General features: G+C 46.8%; 3 protein-coding genes across 3 annotated transcripts; 1 reads left to right on the top strand and 2 right to left on the bottom strand.

Moving 5' to 3' along the window:
* Positions 1-12: 12 nt before the first annotated feature.
* On the bottom strand, positions 13-2436 carry LOC117897290 (CCR4-NOT transcription complex subunit 10). The gene is made up of 6 exons (XM_034806031.1): positions 2276-2436; positions 1445-2206; positions 1052-1379; positions 929-996; positions 529-870; positions 13-465 (listed from the first exon to the last, which is right to left on the bottom strand). The coding sequence occupies exons 1-6, from the start codon at positions 2362-2364 to the stop codon at positions 126-128; spliced, it is 1929 nt and encodes a 642-aa protein (XP_034661922.1). The 5' UTR covers positions 2365-2436; the 3' UTR covers positions 13-125.
* Positions 2437-3293: 857 nt separating this feature from the next.
* LOC117897296 (sorting nexin-12) lies at positions 3294-4635 on the bottom strand. Its single transcript, XM_034806040.1, has 3 exons — positions 4056-4635; positions 3616-3711; positions 3294-3552 (listed from the first exon to the last, which is right to left on the bottom strand). The coding sequence occupies exons 1-3, from the start codon at positions 4230-4232 to the stop codon at positions 3322-3324; spliced, it is 504 nt and encodes a 167-aa protein (XP_034661931.1). The 5' UTR covers positions 4233-4635; the 3' UTR covers positions 3294-3321.
* Positions 4636-5264: 629 nt separating this feature from the next.
* LOC117897292 (V-type proton ATPase subunit B) lies at positions 5265-8772 on the top strand. Its single transcript, XM_034806033.1, has 4 exons — positions 5265-5416; positions 5503-5642; positions 6465-7726; positions 7795-8772. The coding sequence occupies exons 2-4, from the start codon at positions 5570-5572 to the stop codon at positions 7930-7932; spliced, it is 1473 nt and encodes a 490-aa protein (XP_034661924.1). The 5' UTR covers positions 5265-5416; positions 5503-5569; the 3' UTR covers positions 7933-8772.
* The last annotated feature ends 9340 nt before the right edge of the window (positions 8773-18112 follow it).

Here is an 18112-nt window from a genome sequence, read left to right as displayed (position 1 = left end):
TAGGAAAAACTCTGCGGGACTCTGTCTGTCAGCGACTTGATTTCTCTATATTTACAATGTGTTCTCAATCTGCACTCCATTCATGTTTCGATTCCGTCTATTATTTACACATTTGATTTGTATGTCTAACTGAGCGATCCGGCGGTAACGGCGTTGGCATTGGGTGCTCCCAACTTGAGGTCTATGTAGCGACGTAGCGCACGCGCCTTGATGCTCACAATCGAGTGGGTGAGTGTGGAGAGGAAGGTTTTCGCCTGCTGATAGTCGTTCTGCAGGGTCATGGCCACGGCCAGGTTGTACCGCACCACATTCTGGGCAGCGTCCAGCGACTTGAGCTGCCAGTCGCGTGTCTCCAGATCAAAGGCATCCAGAGAGCTAACAAATGTCGGATCCAAATGATCGCGCGCCTCCGCGGCTTTGTCCATCAGCATCAGCGCTTCGCCGGCGTACATATGGCCCAGCAATCTGTGGATACAATAAGAGTTTAAGTAATCTATAATATGCTAGCAATCAGGGCGGACTCTTTACTTGTGTGCATCCGACAGACGCTCGCCGCGTAGAAGCTGCTCGGCCATTTCCAGGGCCGTTATGTGATCGCCCAGGCGCAGCGAAACGAAGCTGTGCGCCGCATAGATGGCGGCCAGCATATTTTCAAGCGATTCCAGGCTAATCGGTTTCGATGGGTTGCAAAAATTATTGTCTTGCAGTTGGCGCCACGACTGCTGCGTGGGATCCCGCTGCTCGGGTGTCTCCTCCGGCGAGTAAACCAAATGGAAGCTAGCCTTGTGGTGCAGCGTCAGAGTAAGAGCACTGCGCAGGCATAGGGCAGCAAACTCCAGTGTTGGCTCCGGCACACCAGCCGATTGTGGTCTGTGGAACAGTTGCAAGAATAAGTCGAAGCTTTATCAGGATTCTGGGCGGCACTTACGCGTACGACGTGGATGAAGGCGGGGTGGCAGCTCCAGCTAACGACTGACGTTCGTCCTCTGCCAGATTCTGCAAAGTCAAATAAATAATCTCCATGCTTAGGGATGGGTTTCTCGGTACTTACTGCCTCGTGCTCCATGATGCAGGCCTCGGCCATGCGCAACCAGAGTCGCGGGTTGCTGTGAAACTGCTTGACGGGCACGAGCAGGCACTGAAAGGCCTCCTTCGGACGGCGTAGATGGAGCATGGCGATGCCAAGGTTGTACAGGATCTCGCACGAGTGTGCCGAGCTCATCGTCTGGAGCGTGCTCTCCCTGAGGTTCGCGGCCAGATGCTTATCGAAGTTCAGGGCGTTTTGAAAGAACTTCGCCGCTATGGCATAGTGACGCACTCTCAGATGGATGACGCCCATATTGTTGGCAATGCAGGTGCTCAGCTGAGGCGTTACCGTGCTGCAAGAGAAGGGTCAACTGTTAGCTGCAGCTCTAGAGAATGGTATTTACTTTAAAAGTCTTACCCTGCCTGTGTGCACTCGTTGTTGATGCGCATCAGCTGCTTGGCGGCCATCTGGAAGTCCTTCATGATGTAGTACTGCTGCGCCTTCAGCGCCGCATAATGTGGCGTCCCGTCCTCCGTTATGACCACCGGCTTCCGATTTAGCACATGCGTCAGCAGCTGCAACAGCTGAAGACTGCCACTGCTGTCCCCAGTCACACGTGCAACAGTTGCATCCGACCCCTGGGTAGCCACCACTGTACTGGGCGTGGCCGCGGCGGTTGTGGCTGTCGCCGGCACGACCTCATCGGGATTGCTGCTGGGCGCCTTGTCCACCAGATTCAGCGTGTACTGCAAGTAGTCCAGAAAGGCCTCGGCGCGGTTCAGCTGGTTGGTTGCCAGCAGCAGCTGCAGCTGCAGCGTGGCCACCAGCGCGGACATGCTCTTCTCCAGGGCCTCCAGCCTGGTCACCAGCGGAGCCAGCTTCTCCAGCGCCGTGCCGTACATGTGCCGGTGGTAGTAGATGACTGCCTTGTTGTACCGGGCCACTGTAGCTGCGCTGGCACCCTGCTTCAGGGACAGGCCGGCACCGGCCTCGCCCATCCCTTGTGGCGCCTTCACGTCGGTGGCCAGTTCTTCCAGCTCCTGCAGCAGCGCCGCGTGCTGGGTGCAGCCGCTCTTGTAGAAGTTCACGACGGCCCGATTGTGCCGCAGGATGGGTCCGCTGCTCTCGCCCTTGGTGTCGAGTTGCTGTAGGAGCTCCAGGCAGCGGTCGTACTCGGTGCTGCAATGGGTGTGAAACAGGTCTGGATTTGCCGGGTCTGTGGCTGCGGAATTCATGAGGGGCGCTTACTTGTTGAATTGTTCGTGGGCTTGGCACAGTAGGCTGTAGTTTTCATCCTCGCTGGATTGCGTTTTTGTGGGAGAATCCGCCGAGTCCATGCCAAAAACAAATAAAAAACAAAAAACACACACGAGTCGCCAGGGCTGGTGAAGCAGATTATGAGCAGCACCCGTAGATCTGTCTCACTCGCACAGCCTGCTTTGATTCGATTGTGTAGCCCTGCGCACAATGACGCGACGCGCCATGCCGGCAATCTCAACAGTTTCCGATTTTAAAAATCGTTATCAAAAATGATTGCAAATGTGTTTGTTTGTTTTAATTATTTTAATTTGATTCGAAGTACAATATTATTCACTAAATTGATTCAAAATATTCCATAATTTTCATATAGTTTGACGGTTTCCATTTCTTTTAGGGCGAGGGAGGATACATTTATAACTTTTGCTGCTTTCTTACTGCTGCAATTTGACGATAAACAAATATAATTTTAAAATGTCGCACAACTACACTGACGGGGTCCCGCGTTGATGGCGGGGGGAATGGAGCTGCCAAGACTTTTGGCAACGGGACTTGCATTTGGGGGTTAGAGAGGAGTCGTCAATCATTGAGTGGGCGTGGTAGGTATGTATGTATTATGTACACTATTATGTAAATATATGTATTGTATGTATATATATATATATTGTATATAATGTATGTATACCATATAAACTTGAATTTAGCATTTAAAAACTCCCAATGCTTCAACATTAACTGAGCAGCAGCAGTAGCGACGTAACGTCCACTTAAACTTCCGCCTTCCGCTTCCACCGCACTTCCGCTTGCACCGAATAATAAACAGATTCCTTTACTTCTATTTCTTGGCTCCATCTCTCGCCCTTCCCCACCCTTTCAGGTCTTCGTTCCTTCTTAATCTTGCTAAGCACACACACACATACACATACACACGGATCGGGTCTACTCCCTAATAGAGTTCGTAACGGTTTTGTTCGTTCGAGTTGTTGCTTCATTGCATTGCTGTTGATTCTGTTGTTTTTGTTGTCGTCGTCGTCTCCTTATGTGTTGCGAATCTTGCCCGGCACATAGTTCTTGTCGATGACGTTCTCCTGGAGGAACATGTGCAGACACCGCTCGTTCTGCGCCAGCGGATGACCGGCTATCTTGTTGATGAACGCCTCCAGGCCCTTGCGACGCTCCTCGATGAAGCTCTCGTCGAAGATGCCTTCGTCACCGCGGAACGGCATCTGCCGCTTCCAGGCCTTACCCGGCAGTGGCGGCACCACAATCTAAACAATCAGAGAGATGGAGGGATTATCAAGATTTCCATTCAACGATTCCGATGTGCTTACCTTGCTGTCCCTTTCCAGTTCGTTTCTTAGCCATTCAAAGTCGCTGTAGCGCCGTCTCACGCTCGATTCCTTCACCTTGAAGACCGGCAAGTTTGTCTGAAAGAGGGAGGGAAGACAGAGAAAAAGCTGGGATTAGTGACAAGTTCCTCGAGAGCACCGCACCCGCATTGACAGTCCAATCAGTGCAATCATTATCCCACTTCCACCCCCCCACATGACTCAAGGCCCGGATCGGTGTCAGCGGACTGCAATTGTGACTAATAATTATCGCTCCGCTTTATAGGCGTATCACCCGGACACACAGCGCACACACAATCACAGTCGTTCGCTCTCTCACACTCATACACACACACATTGAACAGTTATCTACTGTTTTGGGCAATTTTTGCAAACTCAGCGACTTTGGGATCGCCACCGCCCCTCTCTGTCATTCTACTCACCCGCATGCGAACTTCGTAGTCCGTATAGCGCTTCTTGCCCGCCGCCATGGTGGTCAGTGGATTGACCACATCGATTTCGAGGAAGTTGGCGGGCACCGCGTACGCATCGTCCAGCGTTTGTTTCTTCACGTTGAGGCGGCGAGTGGCATCGGCAGTACCGTCGGACTCCACCATCATAATGCAGTTCACTCGCGAGTTCGATAGAAGCTATAGACGCCCCTTAGTGTGGCACCAATACCGCCGCAGCACAGTCCGCGGGGGGCGGGGGGTGCTACAATGCAAATCGAATAAAGAGGCGCACGGGAAACGGGTTTTGCGTTGGTCGTAGTGCGATGCGTGGACTTGTGTGCTGTCCTCTCTTTGTGTGCTCGCTGGCCGCTGCAGTTGTTTTTGTTGCCACGGTATGCGGGCGGATGGGTTTCGAGAAAATTCAGAGATTTCTGCTGTTTTCGGGCTCAGTCCGGTGTTCGGTGCTACACTGTGTGCGCTTGCAACCGCTTTTGTGTGTGCACCAAATAAACAACTATTATAATTTAATTAAACGTTCCATAAAAAACTTTCCAATAATCCCATCGGTGGAAAACTATCGATACACTATCGGAACTATCGATGATTTTTCGCAATTGAGAGCCAACGATAGCAGCCAGACAATTTCCGAAGCCATCGATAGTTTGATTTTCAAACTGTATCGTCTGAGTGAAAAAATGTGCATTAAAATAAATTTTAAAAATTAATGTTAAGACTCAGCTGCTTTAAGACATTTTTAATGACTTTATCTTTGATTAACATGTTTTTGATCTTTTAAATTATTTACTCTATGCATATTCTAAGTGGCTGAAAACTGCAATGTTTCGTTGAGATAGCTTTAAAACAGACACTGATTAGTTTTTGCATTGAATAGAGCCACAGAATGTTTTCAAAATAAAATTGTATAGCCGCCAACTTCAACTTTCATTTATCGCATGAAAATACCGACATTTGTTTGCTGCCAACTCTGTACATCGATAAGTAAATTCAAATGTAGCGTTCTGATGACGTGAAACAACAGGAAAATTGTGTATGTTTGCCCGGATATCTTAAAAGTGGTTTCGTTGATGATATATCACACAAAAAAAGCCATTTTAATATTTAGGACGAATAAAAACAGCGAACGAAAATATATTATCAAGAAAATATGCCTATCGATGTATCGATATAGCACGATTATGAGACAACCCTAGAGTCATGTGACGGCACGTGACGTCACAACAAATTTACACAGACCACCAATTCCAGAGTGATTTTTCTTCGTACTCGCAACCACTTCGCAGGCTCAAAATTGTGCGTTTGTGTCGCTCAGTATTATTCGAAGCTGAAAAATTGTATGTGTGCTTCAACGCAATTGCCTCTTAAATAACACAGAACAAGTGCAAAGCAGCCGAGCTAAAGTTGAATATTTTCTTTGCAGCTCGAAATTTGCTGTGCATTTTCAAGGTAGAGGCGAATCGGTGTAGAAAGAAAATTCATTGTGCAAAATGAACGCCCATCAAGCACACAAGGAACATGTCCTGGCCGTATCTCGGGACTTCATCTCCCAGCCACGTTTGAGTGAGTATTGTATTTAATTAGAAAGTGAACAAATGCATTCGAAATTAAAGTTTGCTGCTGGCAAAAATACTCTCGGGCCGCCATGACAGTTTGTACGAATCTGGTGCGTAGCAGAACAAGGAAAAAATCAATAAAACCCTATCCCACCCACAAATTGAGCTGGCAATTGCTCCATAAAGCATCCAATTGTCAAGAAAATGTCTGGAGTGGGATTATTGGTCCATTGTAGCGGGCTAAACGTGACTTTAGGGCCCGTTCGCAGTGATAAGTGAATTTTTATTGAAAATTTTCGCCGTCACATGACTACCATAGATCAGCTGTTTGCACTTGCCATTCAAAGCGCACAACCACAGGCACCTGACTGCGAATGGAGTGGGAGGAGAGCGAAGCAAAAAGCTTGAAAAAGCAGTTAAATTTGTGGATGTAACAAATTCTTGTAATTGCTGGTAATATTATTTTCTTGGCAGTGTATTTTGAGAATAATTTAATTATTTATTTGGGCCTTTCTTTATGCAATGATGGTTTTATGTGCTCTTGCATTTTGCGTATCTCTGAAGATTTCCACTGCAGCTCGTGGCCCGCGGCCAAAACCAGTTGGGCAGTCAGCTGACATAAGTTCCCCCACACCCCTCGCACCCATACTTCTCTTTTGACAGTTGCCTTCTTATCAGATTCTCATAGGGGTTTCATGTGAGCAGGCGGCCTAGACTCGTGTTTTTTTGTTGCAACGACAAATGGGGGAAATCTTATTGGAAATGGGAAAATGGAATGAAGGAATTTTCTAACTTCTTGTATGTTTTCTCCACTATTTTCTGACAACAGCCTACAAGACCGTGTCTGGTGTGAACGGTCCCCTGGTCATCCTCGATGAGGTCAAGTTCCCCAAGTTCGCCGAGATCGTGCAGCTGCGCCTGGCCGATGGCACCATCCGCTCCGGACAGGTGCTGGAGGTGAGCGGCTCCAAGGCCGTGGTGCAAGTGTTCGAGGGCACCTCGGGCATTGACGCGAAGAACACCCTCTGCGAGTTCACCGGCGACATCCTGCGCACCCCCGTGTCGGAGGACATGTTGGGCCGCGTGTTCAACGGCTCCGGCAAGCCCATCGACAAGGGACCCCCAATCCTGGCCGAGGACTTCCTGGACATCCAGGGCCAGCCCATCAATCCCTGGTCTCGTATCTACCCCGAGGAAATGATCCAGACTGGCATCTCCGCCATCGATGTGATGAACTCGATTGCCCGTGGCCAGAAGATTCCCATTTTCTCGGCTGCCGGTCTGCCCCACAACGAAATTGCCGCCCAGATCTGTCGTCAGGCCGGTCTCGTCAAGCTGCCAGGCAAGTCGGTGCTGGATGATCACACCGACAACTTCGCCATTGTGTTCGCTGCCATGGGTGTCAACATGGAGACGGCCCGCTTCTTCAAGCAGGACTTCGAGGAGAACGGCTCCATGGAGAACGTGTGCCTGTTCTTGAACTTGGCCAACGATCCAACCATTGAGCGCATCATCACGCCCCGTCTGGCCCTGACTGCCGCCGAGTTCTTGGCCTACCAGTGCGAGAAGCACGTGCTGGTCATCCTGACCGACATGTCCTCGTACGCCGAAGCTCTGCGTGAGGTGTCCGCTGCCCGTGAGGAGGTGCCCGGCCGTCGTGGTTTCCCCGGTTACATGTACACCGATTTGGCCACCATCTATGAGCGTGCCGGTCGTGTGGAGGGTCGCAACGGTTCCATTACCCAGATCCCCATTCTGACTATGCCCAACGACGATATTACCCATCCAATTCCCGATTTGACTGGTTACATTACCGAGGGCCAGATCTACGTCGATCGTCAGCTGCACAACAGACAGATCTACCCTCCAGTCAATGTGCTGCCATCCCTGTCACGTCTGATGAAGTCCGCCATTGGCGAGGGCATGACCCGCAAGGACCACTCCGATGTGTCCAACCAGCTGTACGCTTGCTACGCCATCGGCAAGGACGTGCAGGCCATGAAGGCTGTCGTGGGTGAGGAGGCCCTGACGCCCGACGATTTGCTGTACTTGGAGTTCTTGACCAAGTTCGAGAAGAACTTCATCTCGCAGGTGAGTCGCGCACACAGATCTCCTGCTCCTTGATGGGAATTCAAATGTGGTTTATTTTGTTTTCGCAGGGCAACTACGAGAACCGCACTGTCTTCGAATCGTTGGACATTGGCTGGCAGTTGCTGCGTATCTTCCCCAAGGAGATGCTCAAGCGTATCCCAGCCTCCATCTTGGCTGAATTCTATCCTAGGGACTCGCGCCATTAGACTCTGTTTATTGTTTTGTTTTTGATTTTTGTCCAAAATTTTGTTTCATTCATAATTTAAGCTGGCGGCGGCGCATCGTGCGGCGCGTCCCCACCTCCTGCAATATCCCCGCTGTGTATGCGTCTATATATACATAAACCCCACAATACATACATAATATCTATCTACGTTGAGTCCTAATTTGTGTATACACAGAGAGCCGAAGCGTAGCCAAAAACCAATAACAATAACTAGTTAAATACTATCCAAAAGAGCAAAACAAATGTGTGTGTTTTAGCAGCATCGAAAGAAAGCATGTCGGAGACGAAGCATCCCTTAAAATGTACATAAATTGAATTGCCTAAACACAAATCTAAGTACTATAAAACACCAACACACTGTCCCATGTAATTCGTTGCCAATCAGTCCAGTCAGTCGATCATTTGTTAAAGTTTACTGTTTTTGTTAGGTTTTAAGTGTGTGTGCTCTTTGAATCGTTTATATAATTTCTCTTACTACTTTCGCATAAAGAATCGTAGCATTCCAAAAACAAAATTAACAAATTATTGCCTCTGTGTGTTACTTTTGTTTGATCCATCTGATCTGACCTCTCCCACCCATTCATTGTCTTTTGTTCCTGCGTTAGACGTTTCACCAGTTCGCACAAGTATTAAAAAAGAAAGCCCCTCCTTCCGTAGCGCCCCCCTTCGGCCGTCCCAGGGGGTTACCTGCACACTGCACCCTGCACCCTGCACCGAACCATGTGAACAATTTGTACAGCAACTCAACTAAACAATGGAATATAAGTGCAAAACACAATGCTTTAATGCAGCAAATATTTTAAAATGAAAATCTATGAAAAAATACAACAAAGAACTATTAGTAATTGTTTGTTTCTTTGTCTCTAAATTAATGAATTAATCACATCAAGTTGCATGGATTCATAGATATGTATATTTGATTGTTGCTGCCAGGGGTCGCAACATTACTTTATGATGTGGCTCAAATCTAATCTTTTTTAGCAACGACAACCTTTAATATTCATGAACACAAGCAGAAACAATAAATGTTGAACTAATATATATATATAAATCTTTAAAGAAAGTAAATAGTTCGTGTATATGTATAAATTATAGAACATTTAAATGATGAATAAATTACACACCAAAATCATGTTAAATAAAATTCTTATTGCAATTGATTGCCATTTGGCCTTGAAGGTATTTTTTGGAGGCAGAAACCTTTAGAAACCTGCATCTTGCCAATCATTCTTAAAGCTTAACTTTACTTTTGTGTGTTTTTACTGTTTATTGTTTTTGTTTTTATATTTTGCAACTGTTCAGTTTTTGTTTCAATTAAAGCACAGCTTTGTGAACTTTAAATCTGTATAAATCCAGAGCTTTAACCGTACATTTAACATTCTTTTGTGTTAACAGAGGATAAAGCTCCCGCATTGATGTTATTCCTGTGGTCTCTTTCGCACACATGGCCTATTTATTTGACTTATCGAAAGTTTGTCTTTACAGTGGTTTGATATACAAAAAAAACCCTAAGCAAAGGGGACTTTTGATTGCTTGACAAAGGCGAAGTTTTCAACAGATTTTAAGATATTTGCAAGCAGCGAATAAGTGAAGATGCAAAAGACCAATATTTAAATAAAAATAGAATGAAATCTAGATATCCGTCATCCCCTAGTTAGTCATACCACTTATCTAGAACGCATAGTCAAAGAAGTTTCGATTTCCGCCCCTTGAGTTTTACCCAAACCTCCTCCGCATGTCCACTCCACTGCCCGAGCAGTTTCCGCTGAAGCTACTTCCTTTGGCTGGACAAGTCGCCATTGACTTTGCAAATTTATGCAATTATGCCAAAGTTTTTAATGAGTTCTAAATGAAGTTAAAAATTTGGTTGACGTCGGCGGTTGGATGGTGTAAAGCACACCCAGTGACGGGAACGACAAACAAAACTTTTGGCTTCCCCAAACTTTTGGCCAATTGTTGGAATCTTTTCGGGTTTCCTTTTTTTTTTGGTTGTTTGTGTTTTTTTTTTTATATTTTGGCTGTGTTGAGTTTTCTCGTTTGGTTTCGGTAATCAAAGCGTAGCTCGAGTGATTTCCCACAAGCTCCTGCCTGTTGCAATTTAAGCAGCTTACGTAGGGGGCGGGACGTGGGGGAGGGAATCATTCTACCATCTAGGACAATTGGCCGCCCACTGCGCAAAAGATTTTCATCTTTATCTTGACGGCAGACTGCAGCATAGTGGGCTCATGACAAGGCTACCTACTGATGGCTGATGGGCAATGTCAAAAGCATTGGCTCAAGTGGGCGAGGCAGAGGGAACGAAAGGATGGGCGGTGTGTGCCAGGGTGAGCACGGTGTGAGCTCATTTCGAGACGTTTGTCTGGCATCATTACGAGGCCGCACGCTCGGGCCCAGGCCCACGCTCATCAAAGTTCACGGTCATGGTCAATGCAATGCAATGCAAGTGTGGCCCACTTGGCAGACATTGTCCTTATGCGTTCCCCCGTTTCCGCTTCTAGCATCTGCAACCACTTAGACAGCTGGCAGTGTCCCAAGCCAGTGTCGCCTACCCGAGGAGGATGTCGCTGCGATTAATGAACTCGCGTAAAAGGTCTCCAAATACGCGCTTTGGAAAACGTTTGAATGTGGTTTTTAACGAGCACAAACAGATGGGAGGACATGAAAGCAGCAATCAACGCGTAACACCCCAGGGGCACATCAACGGTTTCGGCTTTTCTGATTAAATGGGTGTGCAAATATGTGTACAAGTGTGTGGATACACTCTGCCTGGGGTTTACAATTAATGTGCCCTGGTGGCGCCCAAAACGCGCCAACTAAATCATCTAATTAACTCATTTTGCCACAGCTCCACAACATCTCTTTCTCCAGCTCAGCTCCTTCTTTGCGTCGTTCGAGTGGCTGTGAAATTGATGGGCCTACATGAGTTGCCATGGGCATACAGTAGTCTCCGCTGGAGTGCTGACCAATTTAACACTTTGGCAAAGGTCTCGGAGCACCCATGTGTCAAGCGTCTATCACCTAGGTCGAGCCTGGGTCCTGCTCGCTCGTGCGTCTCATTCAATACAGTCAGGCAGACAGTCGGAGAGGCAGAAAGGCAGACGACGCCATTCGAAATGAAGCTGAAATAGTTGAGGCCCGGTCCAGGACTGGCTTCTGCTGTCCGCTTCCATAATTTGTGCGCCGATTTTGTGCATTGCTTGGATTTGGGACAGCTTAACTAAATAAATCACACAAAAAGGCCCAAGAAAAAGGAAGAAAGGAAAAGCCCACAAACTTGTCCGGCAGCGACCCCGGGACGATATTTTATAAAATTGTGTGCCCTCGGCCTGTGGACTGGCCGGACTTTCTTTGGAATTTCTCTGGTCTGTTGTTGTGCATTAAATATTAAACAAATTGTCGCCGCCTGCCGCCAACAGTTTGATGGAACTATTCTGTGCCTTGGGCCCGGTCGAACGCTGCAGGATATTTATCCTGCTGTTAGTTAAGCCCCGGATCGCAGATAATTCGATGCGTCACTGCCGCCAACAAGCATTCTGTTCTGCTGCATAAGCATAAAAACAAATGGAGAGCCCGAACCCCTCCAGCAAGCCTGCATGTGAGTGTGTACATATCTGTGTGACATTTAATGCCTCAATGGACAGCAGGGACAGCAGCAACAGCACCAACAGCAGCAGCCCCAGGCAACGACTCTGTGACTTTCCGACTCCGAATCTCGCTCTTCCTTTAGCTGGGAATCAGATTTTCGTCTTTGGACTCTGCTTCTAATTGTAGTTTGATTTTCATCCGTATCGAATGGGGAAAACTTTTGTGAGAAAACCAATCCCAACTACGAGAATGGCAATTGCTGACTGCTCCCAGCCGTACGTCCCATGAAATTTAATAGCCTGCTGCCCAGATTATTTGGCCCGGGACGTGCTCCAATATCAAAGCGCACCAGTTCGATATTAACCGGCTCCACAGGCAGCAGGACACCTACTAATTGTGACCCTTTTCTGCTTATCAGTCACCGTCATCATCCTCACGACACACACCCACAAAGGGACAAAAGGACACGGGCCCCATACAAATTCCCGGTAAGCCTCCGCCAGAGCAAGGGATCTCCCTGGCTGCTTCTTTATACCATTTGGGTGGGCCTTAAAGCCGTACACATTTATTTGGCTAATTCATTGTTTGACTGCCAGCCCGTCTGCCACTGCGAATGTGTCAGCGGGCGCTTAATTCAATTACCGGTTTCCATGGCCGGGCGTGGCACGCGGCTGCTGAAAAAGTCAATGCAAACGCGACAATCGGAACGAGTTGGACCCAAAAAATTGCACAAAAACGTACAATTCCAATAACCAAAATGAGAGGCGAACATCCGGAAAAAAGGAGCTTCCAATACCCTTGCGCAGCGAGCGTTGGTTTCTATGACAGTTCTCTGGATATTGGCTGTGTACTTAAGTATGCTAAGCAAATTTGATTGGATTCAAATGTTAAGCTTTGAGAAACTTTGATTTAAAATTGTATACGAACAGATTTAGTCCGTGAGTGGAAATTGTAACACAAATCAAGAGATTTAACTTACATTTTGACACTAAAAGATGTTTAAATCAAATATAAATTAAATGTTTTCATCCGTAAATTTGAATTTTCTATAAATTTATATTAAAACGTTTCATATTGAAACTATTTTTTAGCACTAGAATACGTTATAAAAACATTATAAAAAGAATTTTTAAGACATTTATGTTAAAATTAAAGTTAATTCAATTGCGTTTCACCTTTTTGGTACACAAAAACGTATATTTAAATGACTTTGTTTAATATTTCATTTATCCCTGGCTGCAGCTGCTTCAGCATTAATTTCCTCCCAGTGCAGACTCCCACTTAAAGCAGAGTGGCAATGGAAATCACACACAGACTGCAGTCGAGCACATCTTTGACCTTAGAGGGTCAGAAGTATATCCTTGTAAGCATTGAGAATTGTGCGGTTAACACTCAGAATACCAATACCCGCTGCAAGGGTATTGAAAGAGTAAGCGGCAAAAAAGAGTGTCCCATTCGACTGCAGTGCATGAATATTTATTTAACAATTTCGTTTTTCATTTTCCAGCTTCTGCATTGGTATATGTCTGCGTGTGTGTGTGAGTTTGAAGTGTTCCTTCGGTGTGTGCGTGCGTGGCGGATTGTCACGTCAATCATGTCCCACTCGGTTGTATTTTTGTTGTACTAGTTACTGCTGCTGTTTGGCATTGAGACCATGGTGAGAGGCTTCTCGATGCACTACTCAAAAATACATACATGTTGCACCCGGATGGAAAATGCCATTTTTGGCTTTTGTTGGCCGCCTTGTTGCACTCGATTTTGCCATTTGCCATTTGCCATTCGGCTTTCCGTTGCTTTTGTTTCTGTTTATACGAGTAATGTGTGTACTTCTGCATGGACATGTGCGGCTGCCTGATGCCTGGCTCTGCCACATGTGGCGTATACGTGATACGTTGAGTGGATGCTAAATGCATTTCGGTTGCTGCAATCGACAGTCTGGCGACTCAATGGCAGTTTGATTCTGGGTTTCAGCTGCCCTGATGAGCTCGGTAAGCGAACAGATTTGTTGCGACTCTGGCAGCAGGTGGCAGCCACATCACAGTTCAGAATCCCATTATTGTGAGTAAAGAGTTGAATTGGAGTTGTGACAATCGAAGTTGGAATCGCGACTAAGTATCTCTCGCGGAACTCCCGGGCCATAAAGTGGATTAAGTGCACCCTCAAAGACACGCAGTGGAGCTTGCCAAATTACCATAATTTGGATTGCCGAGTTACTTGCCACACGCACACACACACATGGGCGGGAGCGGGGGGCGGATGTGAACATCAAATTGCAAATTGCGCGTAGTAACTTGCAACATAAACTCGTTTATGCGACAGCCGGGGAACAGCGCAAGCGGGCAGAGGCAGAGAAAGTCCTCTGACTGTGGAAGACGCTGGCAAAGTGTTTTCCCACACACATGTGTGTGTGTGTGTATGTGTGTGTGGGGTATCCTATCCACCATTTTCATATACTCGTGCAACAATATTTTATGGGCGTACCCCGTACCCCTCATAAGTAAGTATGCCAGACTTTTGCTTAGATGACTCGACTCTCGTCTCGAGTCTGTATTGGCAAGAAGCTGCTGCTGCTGCAGCTGCAGGCAATAGAGACAGAGAGAGCGAAAGAGAGGGTGGGGGGTTGCAGTGGCAAGAATGTATGCAAATTGCAGTTACATGTCGAAAATTTGCATTCGCCGCGCACCGTTATGAATAAATCACGTTCATAATGCATTTGATACACAGGAGAAATCGATGCTGTCGAGGAGTCCTCACTCACTCACTCATCGCCATCTCAATCTTCACTCGCGTCCGGATAGGCATCCGCATCCGCAGCCGCATCCACATCCACATCCGCATGCTAAAAGACTCTTCTGGCCAAAAGTCAGGAGTGGAAATCGAGTTTTCCATTAAACATATTAAAAATGATCAAGAAAGAAATGCGCCGACTTGGAATTACATCCGCCACCATCCCATCCAGCGGAAACGGAAGTGGCCCCGAGAAAGAGTCTCAAGAAGAAAGGAAGGAAAGGAGCAGATGATAGGGGATTTAATTTTGTTTTATTTTTCATTACTTATGATGCCTCGGCTAGCAATAAAATTCCAATAGGTTAATATAAATTGCAAATTACATTAAACAGATTATGGAAAACCCAGAACGAAAGGACAGACGCCGCCTGCTTTACTTGCTGTCTGTCAGGGCACTTACTCCATGGTGTGCTTTCTCTCACTCTCTCTGTTTGTTTCCCTGTCCCCTTTCCTCTTCTCTGCCAGACAAGTGCTGTTAATTATTTGTCACTTAAGAGCCTCGACACATGCGCCAATCACAGCAGCAGGAGGCAGAAGGCAGAAGGCAGCGGCAGCGGCATCAGCCATCGGCGTTCGGCAACAACAATAACGATGTGCTCGCATTAATAAAACATTAAATTCATTAAGTATGCACATAAATACATAAATGGAAACCAGGCGAGAATGAAAACGTTCACGTGGGAGCATTCGGCGGAGAGGTATGTAGGTGCGAGTAGGTGTCCGGGAATCCCCCAAGCGGAGGACTCGTAAAATCCCGGCCCGAGCAGAGGCTTTAATGGCCCCGGCCATTGGCATATTTATGAAGCACTGCCTTTATTTATTGCTTTATACTTTTCCCGCAATGATCCTTTTCCTATTGTTTGCCGTTTCACTTTTTTTCTCCCCTTTTCTGCTCTGGCTAAGCAATAAAGACATTTTTTGTTGTCCGCCGGGGCATATAAATGTCCAAGTTAGTCAAACATCATGAAAAAACCCTTTTCCATTTTCATCTGCCAGCTCCTGGGAGTCGGACAGCGACCTTCAAAGGCCGCGTGCTGCATGAAATATGTCGCCACTCAGCGCCACAGAGGACCCTCACTCAGAATTGGGTCCGACGCTGGTCATTGGCATGCCCTGAATCGGAATTGGAATCAGAAGTAGAATCAACGTGGTATCCATCATTCATATTCGCAGCTTACTGCGAAATTGATTTGCGGCTCGGGTTTGTCCTTGCCCGGAAGCAGGCGAGATGGAATTCTGCCGGCATTTAAATTTTGCATTAAGTATGAGACTCTCTGTGGCACGAACACAAGATGTGGCACGTTAATGATGTCGGTGGCTGGGCCAGGCCGCACGTACCATCCAACTCCTACCAACGACACGCTGCCAGGACGGAGCCAGGCCAGGAACTGATTTATTATTGGCATGCTGTGCCATCCCGGCTCGTTCCCAGACTGCCGCAATTGTATTATGCCCTTGAATGGGGTATCCCGACTCGGGTTAGGTGTTTGGAGCGAAGAAAATAATATCGGAACAAAGTAGAGCCGCAGCAGCCTCATCATCAAACGATCTGCAAGTGTATTAGTAGCTTCGGTGCCTCTTCTAGGCCTCGCTTTCTTGATTCCTTTCATTTTTTGTGTGGGCTTTGAGGCATGGGGAGCGTTGAGTGAAGTGGCAATGGCACAGCTACTTTCCCTTTTGGCCAGCAACCTTTTTTTGCCTGCCCCGCCGCCGTACATATACATTTTGTTTTCGCTTTGTCTTTGCGCTTTATTTTGGGTGGAGGCAGCGTTTTGCCAAGTTTTTGTGTTGCTTTCGCATTTGGTTCTGGTTCTGGCTCTGGCTCTCTGGCTGCTTTTAGGGGCATGCCACTTGAAATTTGGACGCGCGTTGGTCCCTTGGCAGCCGCCTCCCGTTTATTGTGTGTGCCGCGCGGCTGTTTGCCGAAAAGCGGTTTATTTATTTATTTATGTTTCGCCGGCAACAGAAAAAGGGCACAGCAAAGTACTTTTATTTTCGTATTTAGTACGCAGCCGGAGACCGAGCTGGAGCCAGCGCTGCAGCCTCCTCTTCAGGACGAACTTGACTCTTAACTCTTTGGGCTCCTTGTTGATATTTTAGCAGTGGGTTGACTGCCGCAAATTAAGATAAATATCTACCGCTCAGACAAATTTATTTTGCTCAAATTTTTGCTAAAAATCGGAAACAGCCACAACTTTTATCATAATGACTATAGATAAGTACATAGATACATTTCTGACATTTGTGCTAATGGAGGAGGACTGACTTCAAGGAGATGCCACTCAGGCACGTTCTGGGTGGGCCAGTAAAGCAATTAGTTCAATTGTCATCTTGGCAGCCGGAGCAGAGAGTCTCCTCTCCAAAATGTTGCCAATTTCATTAACTTGTAAAAGGGCGTCAAAGTTTTCCGACAAAAACGAAAACGAAAACTTTCCCGGCAAACTGGCAGCAGGCACGTAGGAGCAGAGAACGAGCGATAGAGAGAGACTTTTCCCCAGAAGACAGTACAAATATTGATTGCAATTTAATGCTGATTGGACATGAAAATTATTAAAAATATATATATCTGTATGCTGTACATAAATGTGCGTAAAGGCCAATCTGTTTCCCCATTTATAATCTCGTACGCATTTTAATTGAATTTCGAGTTTAGCCACAAATGCGCAATTAATTGAAATGTCCTCAATGCCATAAGGCAGATCAGGGACGGGGGGAGGGAAAATCGTGTGGGTTCTGTCTGGAGTTTGCCGTTGCCGTTGCCGTTACCCCAATTGAAGAGCTAATCGTATTAGCTACACATTTTCCACCCACTGCCTCTCCAATGAAGCGCACTGCAAATTATATTCGAATTCTGGGCTCAAATTCAAATTCGAATTCCACTTTGTTTCATCTTCACGACATTTTGAGTGGCAACACTTGGGCGCTGGTTTTGGGTCTCGGTTACAGCTACCCGTTAGGGGCTTCGTCTTGGGTTTTGCACTCCCTGCGAACCGCACATAAATACTAATTAATGCCAAAGTTTTGGGACTAATTAACAAGGGATATAATTTAATGTGCTGGTTGATGCGGTTGAGCAGCAGCACAAGTATCTAAAAACCATTGAAGAGAGATTTATGAGCACCGAAAATATATATTCTCTTCGTGTAGTTTCAGCCACCAGCTTTCCTTTGCCATGTCCCATGTCCCGTGCTTCCCGGAAGCAGCTGCAAAAATAAATCGCAAAATATGCGAGACTGTCCAGCAGTTAACCTTCGAACTTTTACCAAGCGCTTCCTTTTTTCTGTGCATTTTTCAAGGGGAATCACATAAATATTCAAGTCCAAAACTCTCGCGCACACACACAAGCGTACAGTGTGCATGTGTGTGTGTGTGTGTGTGTGTGTGTGTGTGTACGGTCATATGAAGTGCATGCACAGGATGCTGCGAGCTGGGAGCCTGACTTTGGTGGCTCGCTCCTGGCCCTGGGGCCATTTATCAAACGTTGCTTTTGACATTGCGCACATCCTGCGGAAAATTAAGACACTGTCTGGCACGCTTTCTAACCAATTTAAGAGTCCCATTTTTTTTTCCAACCACCTCTCTCCCGCTTCCCGTCGCTTCTTTCCTTTGCCGCTCCGTTTTCCACCAAAGTTGCATGCTAGAGCTTTGCTTTTGGCCATCCTTCATGCATGAACTGCAACAGCAGCGGGCCAGCATATGCTCTGCATCCTCCGCAAATTTGGTGCATGAACAGCAGTCGCTTTTGCTTGGCTTTCCCCGATCTGGCCGATGCCAATGGCAATTGCCAC

This window comes from Drosophila subobscura, chromosome O (genome assembly GCF_008121235.1).
Source record: "Drosophila subobscura isolate 14011-0131.10 chromosome O, UCBerk_Dsub_1.0, whole genome shotgun sequence".
NCBI classification, from domain to species: domain Eukaryota; kingdom Metazoa; phylum Arthropoda; class Insecta; order Diptera; family Drosophilidae; genus Drosophila; species Drosophila subobscura.
Note: the sequence above shows the minus strand (reverse complement) of the source record. Positions and strands in the feature narration are given on the sequence as shown.

What these genes read in the sequence shown, in the direction of transcription:
- LOC117897296 (XM_034806040.1), bottom strand. Translation starts at nt 4,232, where the DNA reads ATGATGGTGGAGTCCGACGGTACTGCCGATGCCACTCGCCGCCTCAAC. An exon ending in ACTACGAAGTTCGCATGCGG is followed by an intron (nt 3,712 to 4,055) that starts GTGAGTAGAATG and finishes TCCCTCTTTCAG; the next exon opens with ACAAACTTGCCGGTCTTCAA. An exon ending in AACTGGAAAGGGACAGCAAG is followed by an intron (nt 3,553 to 3,615) that starts GTAAGCACATCG and finishes CTGATTGTTTAG; the next exon opens with ATTGTGGTGCCGCCACTGCC.
- LOC117897290 (XM_034806031.1), bottom strand. Translation starts at nt 2,364, where the DNA reads ATGGACTCGGCGGATTCTCCCACAAAAACGCAATCCAGCGAGGATGAA. An exon ending in GCCCACGAACAATTCAACAA is followed by an intron (nt 2,207 to 2,275) that starts GTAAGCGCCCCT and finishes CACCCATTGCAG; the next exon opens with CACCGAGTACGACCGCTGCC. An exon ending in AACGAGTGCACACAGGCAGG is followed by an intron (nt 1,380 to 1,444) that starts GTAAGACTTTTA and finishes CTTCTCTTGCAG; the next exon opens with CACGGTAACGCCTCAGCTGA.
- LOC117897292 (XM_034806033.1), top strand. Translation starts at nt 5,570, where the DNA reads ATGAACGCCCATCAAGCACACAAGGAACATGTCCTGGCCGTATCTCGG. An exon ending in CATCTCCCAGCCACGTTTGA is followed by an intron (nt 5,643 to 6,464) that starts GTGAGTATTGTA and finishes TTCTGACAACAG; the next exon opens with CCTACAAGACCGTGTCTGGT. An exon ending in AGAAGAACTTCATCTCGCAG is followed by an intron (nt 7,727 to 7,794) that starts GTGAGTCGCGCA and finishes TTGTTTTCGCAG; the next exon opens with GGCAACTACGAGAACCGCAC.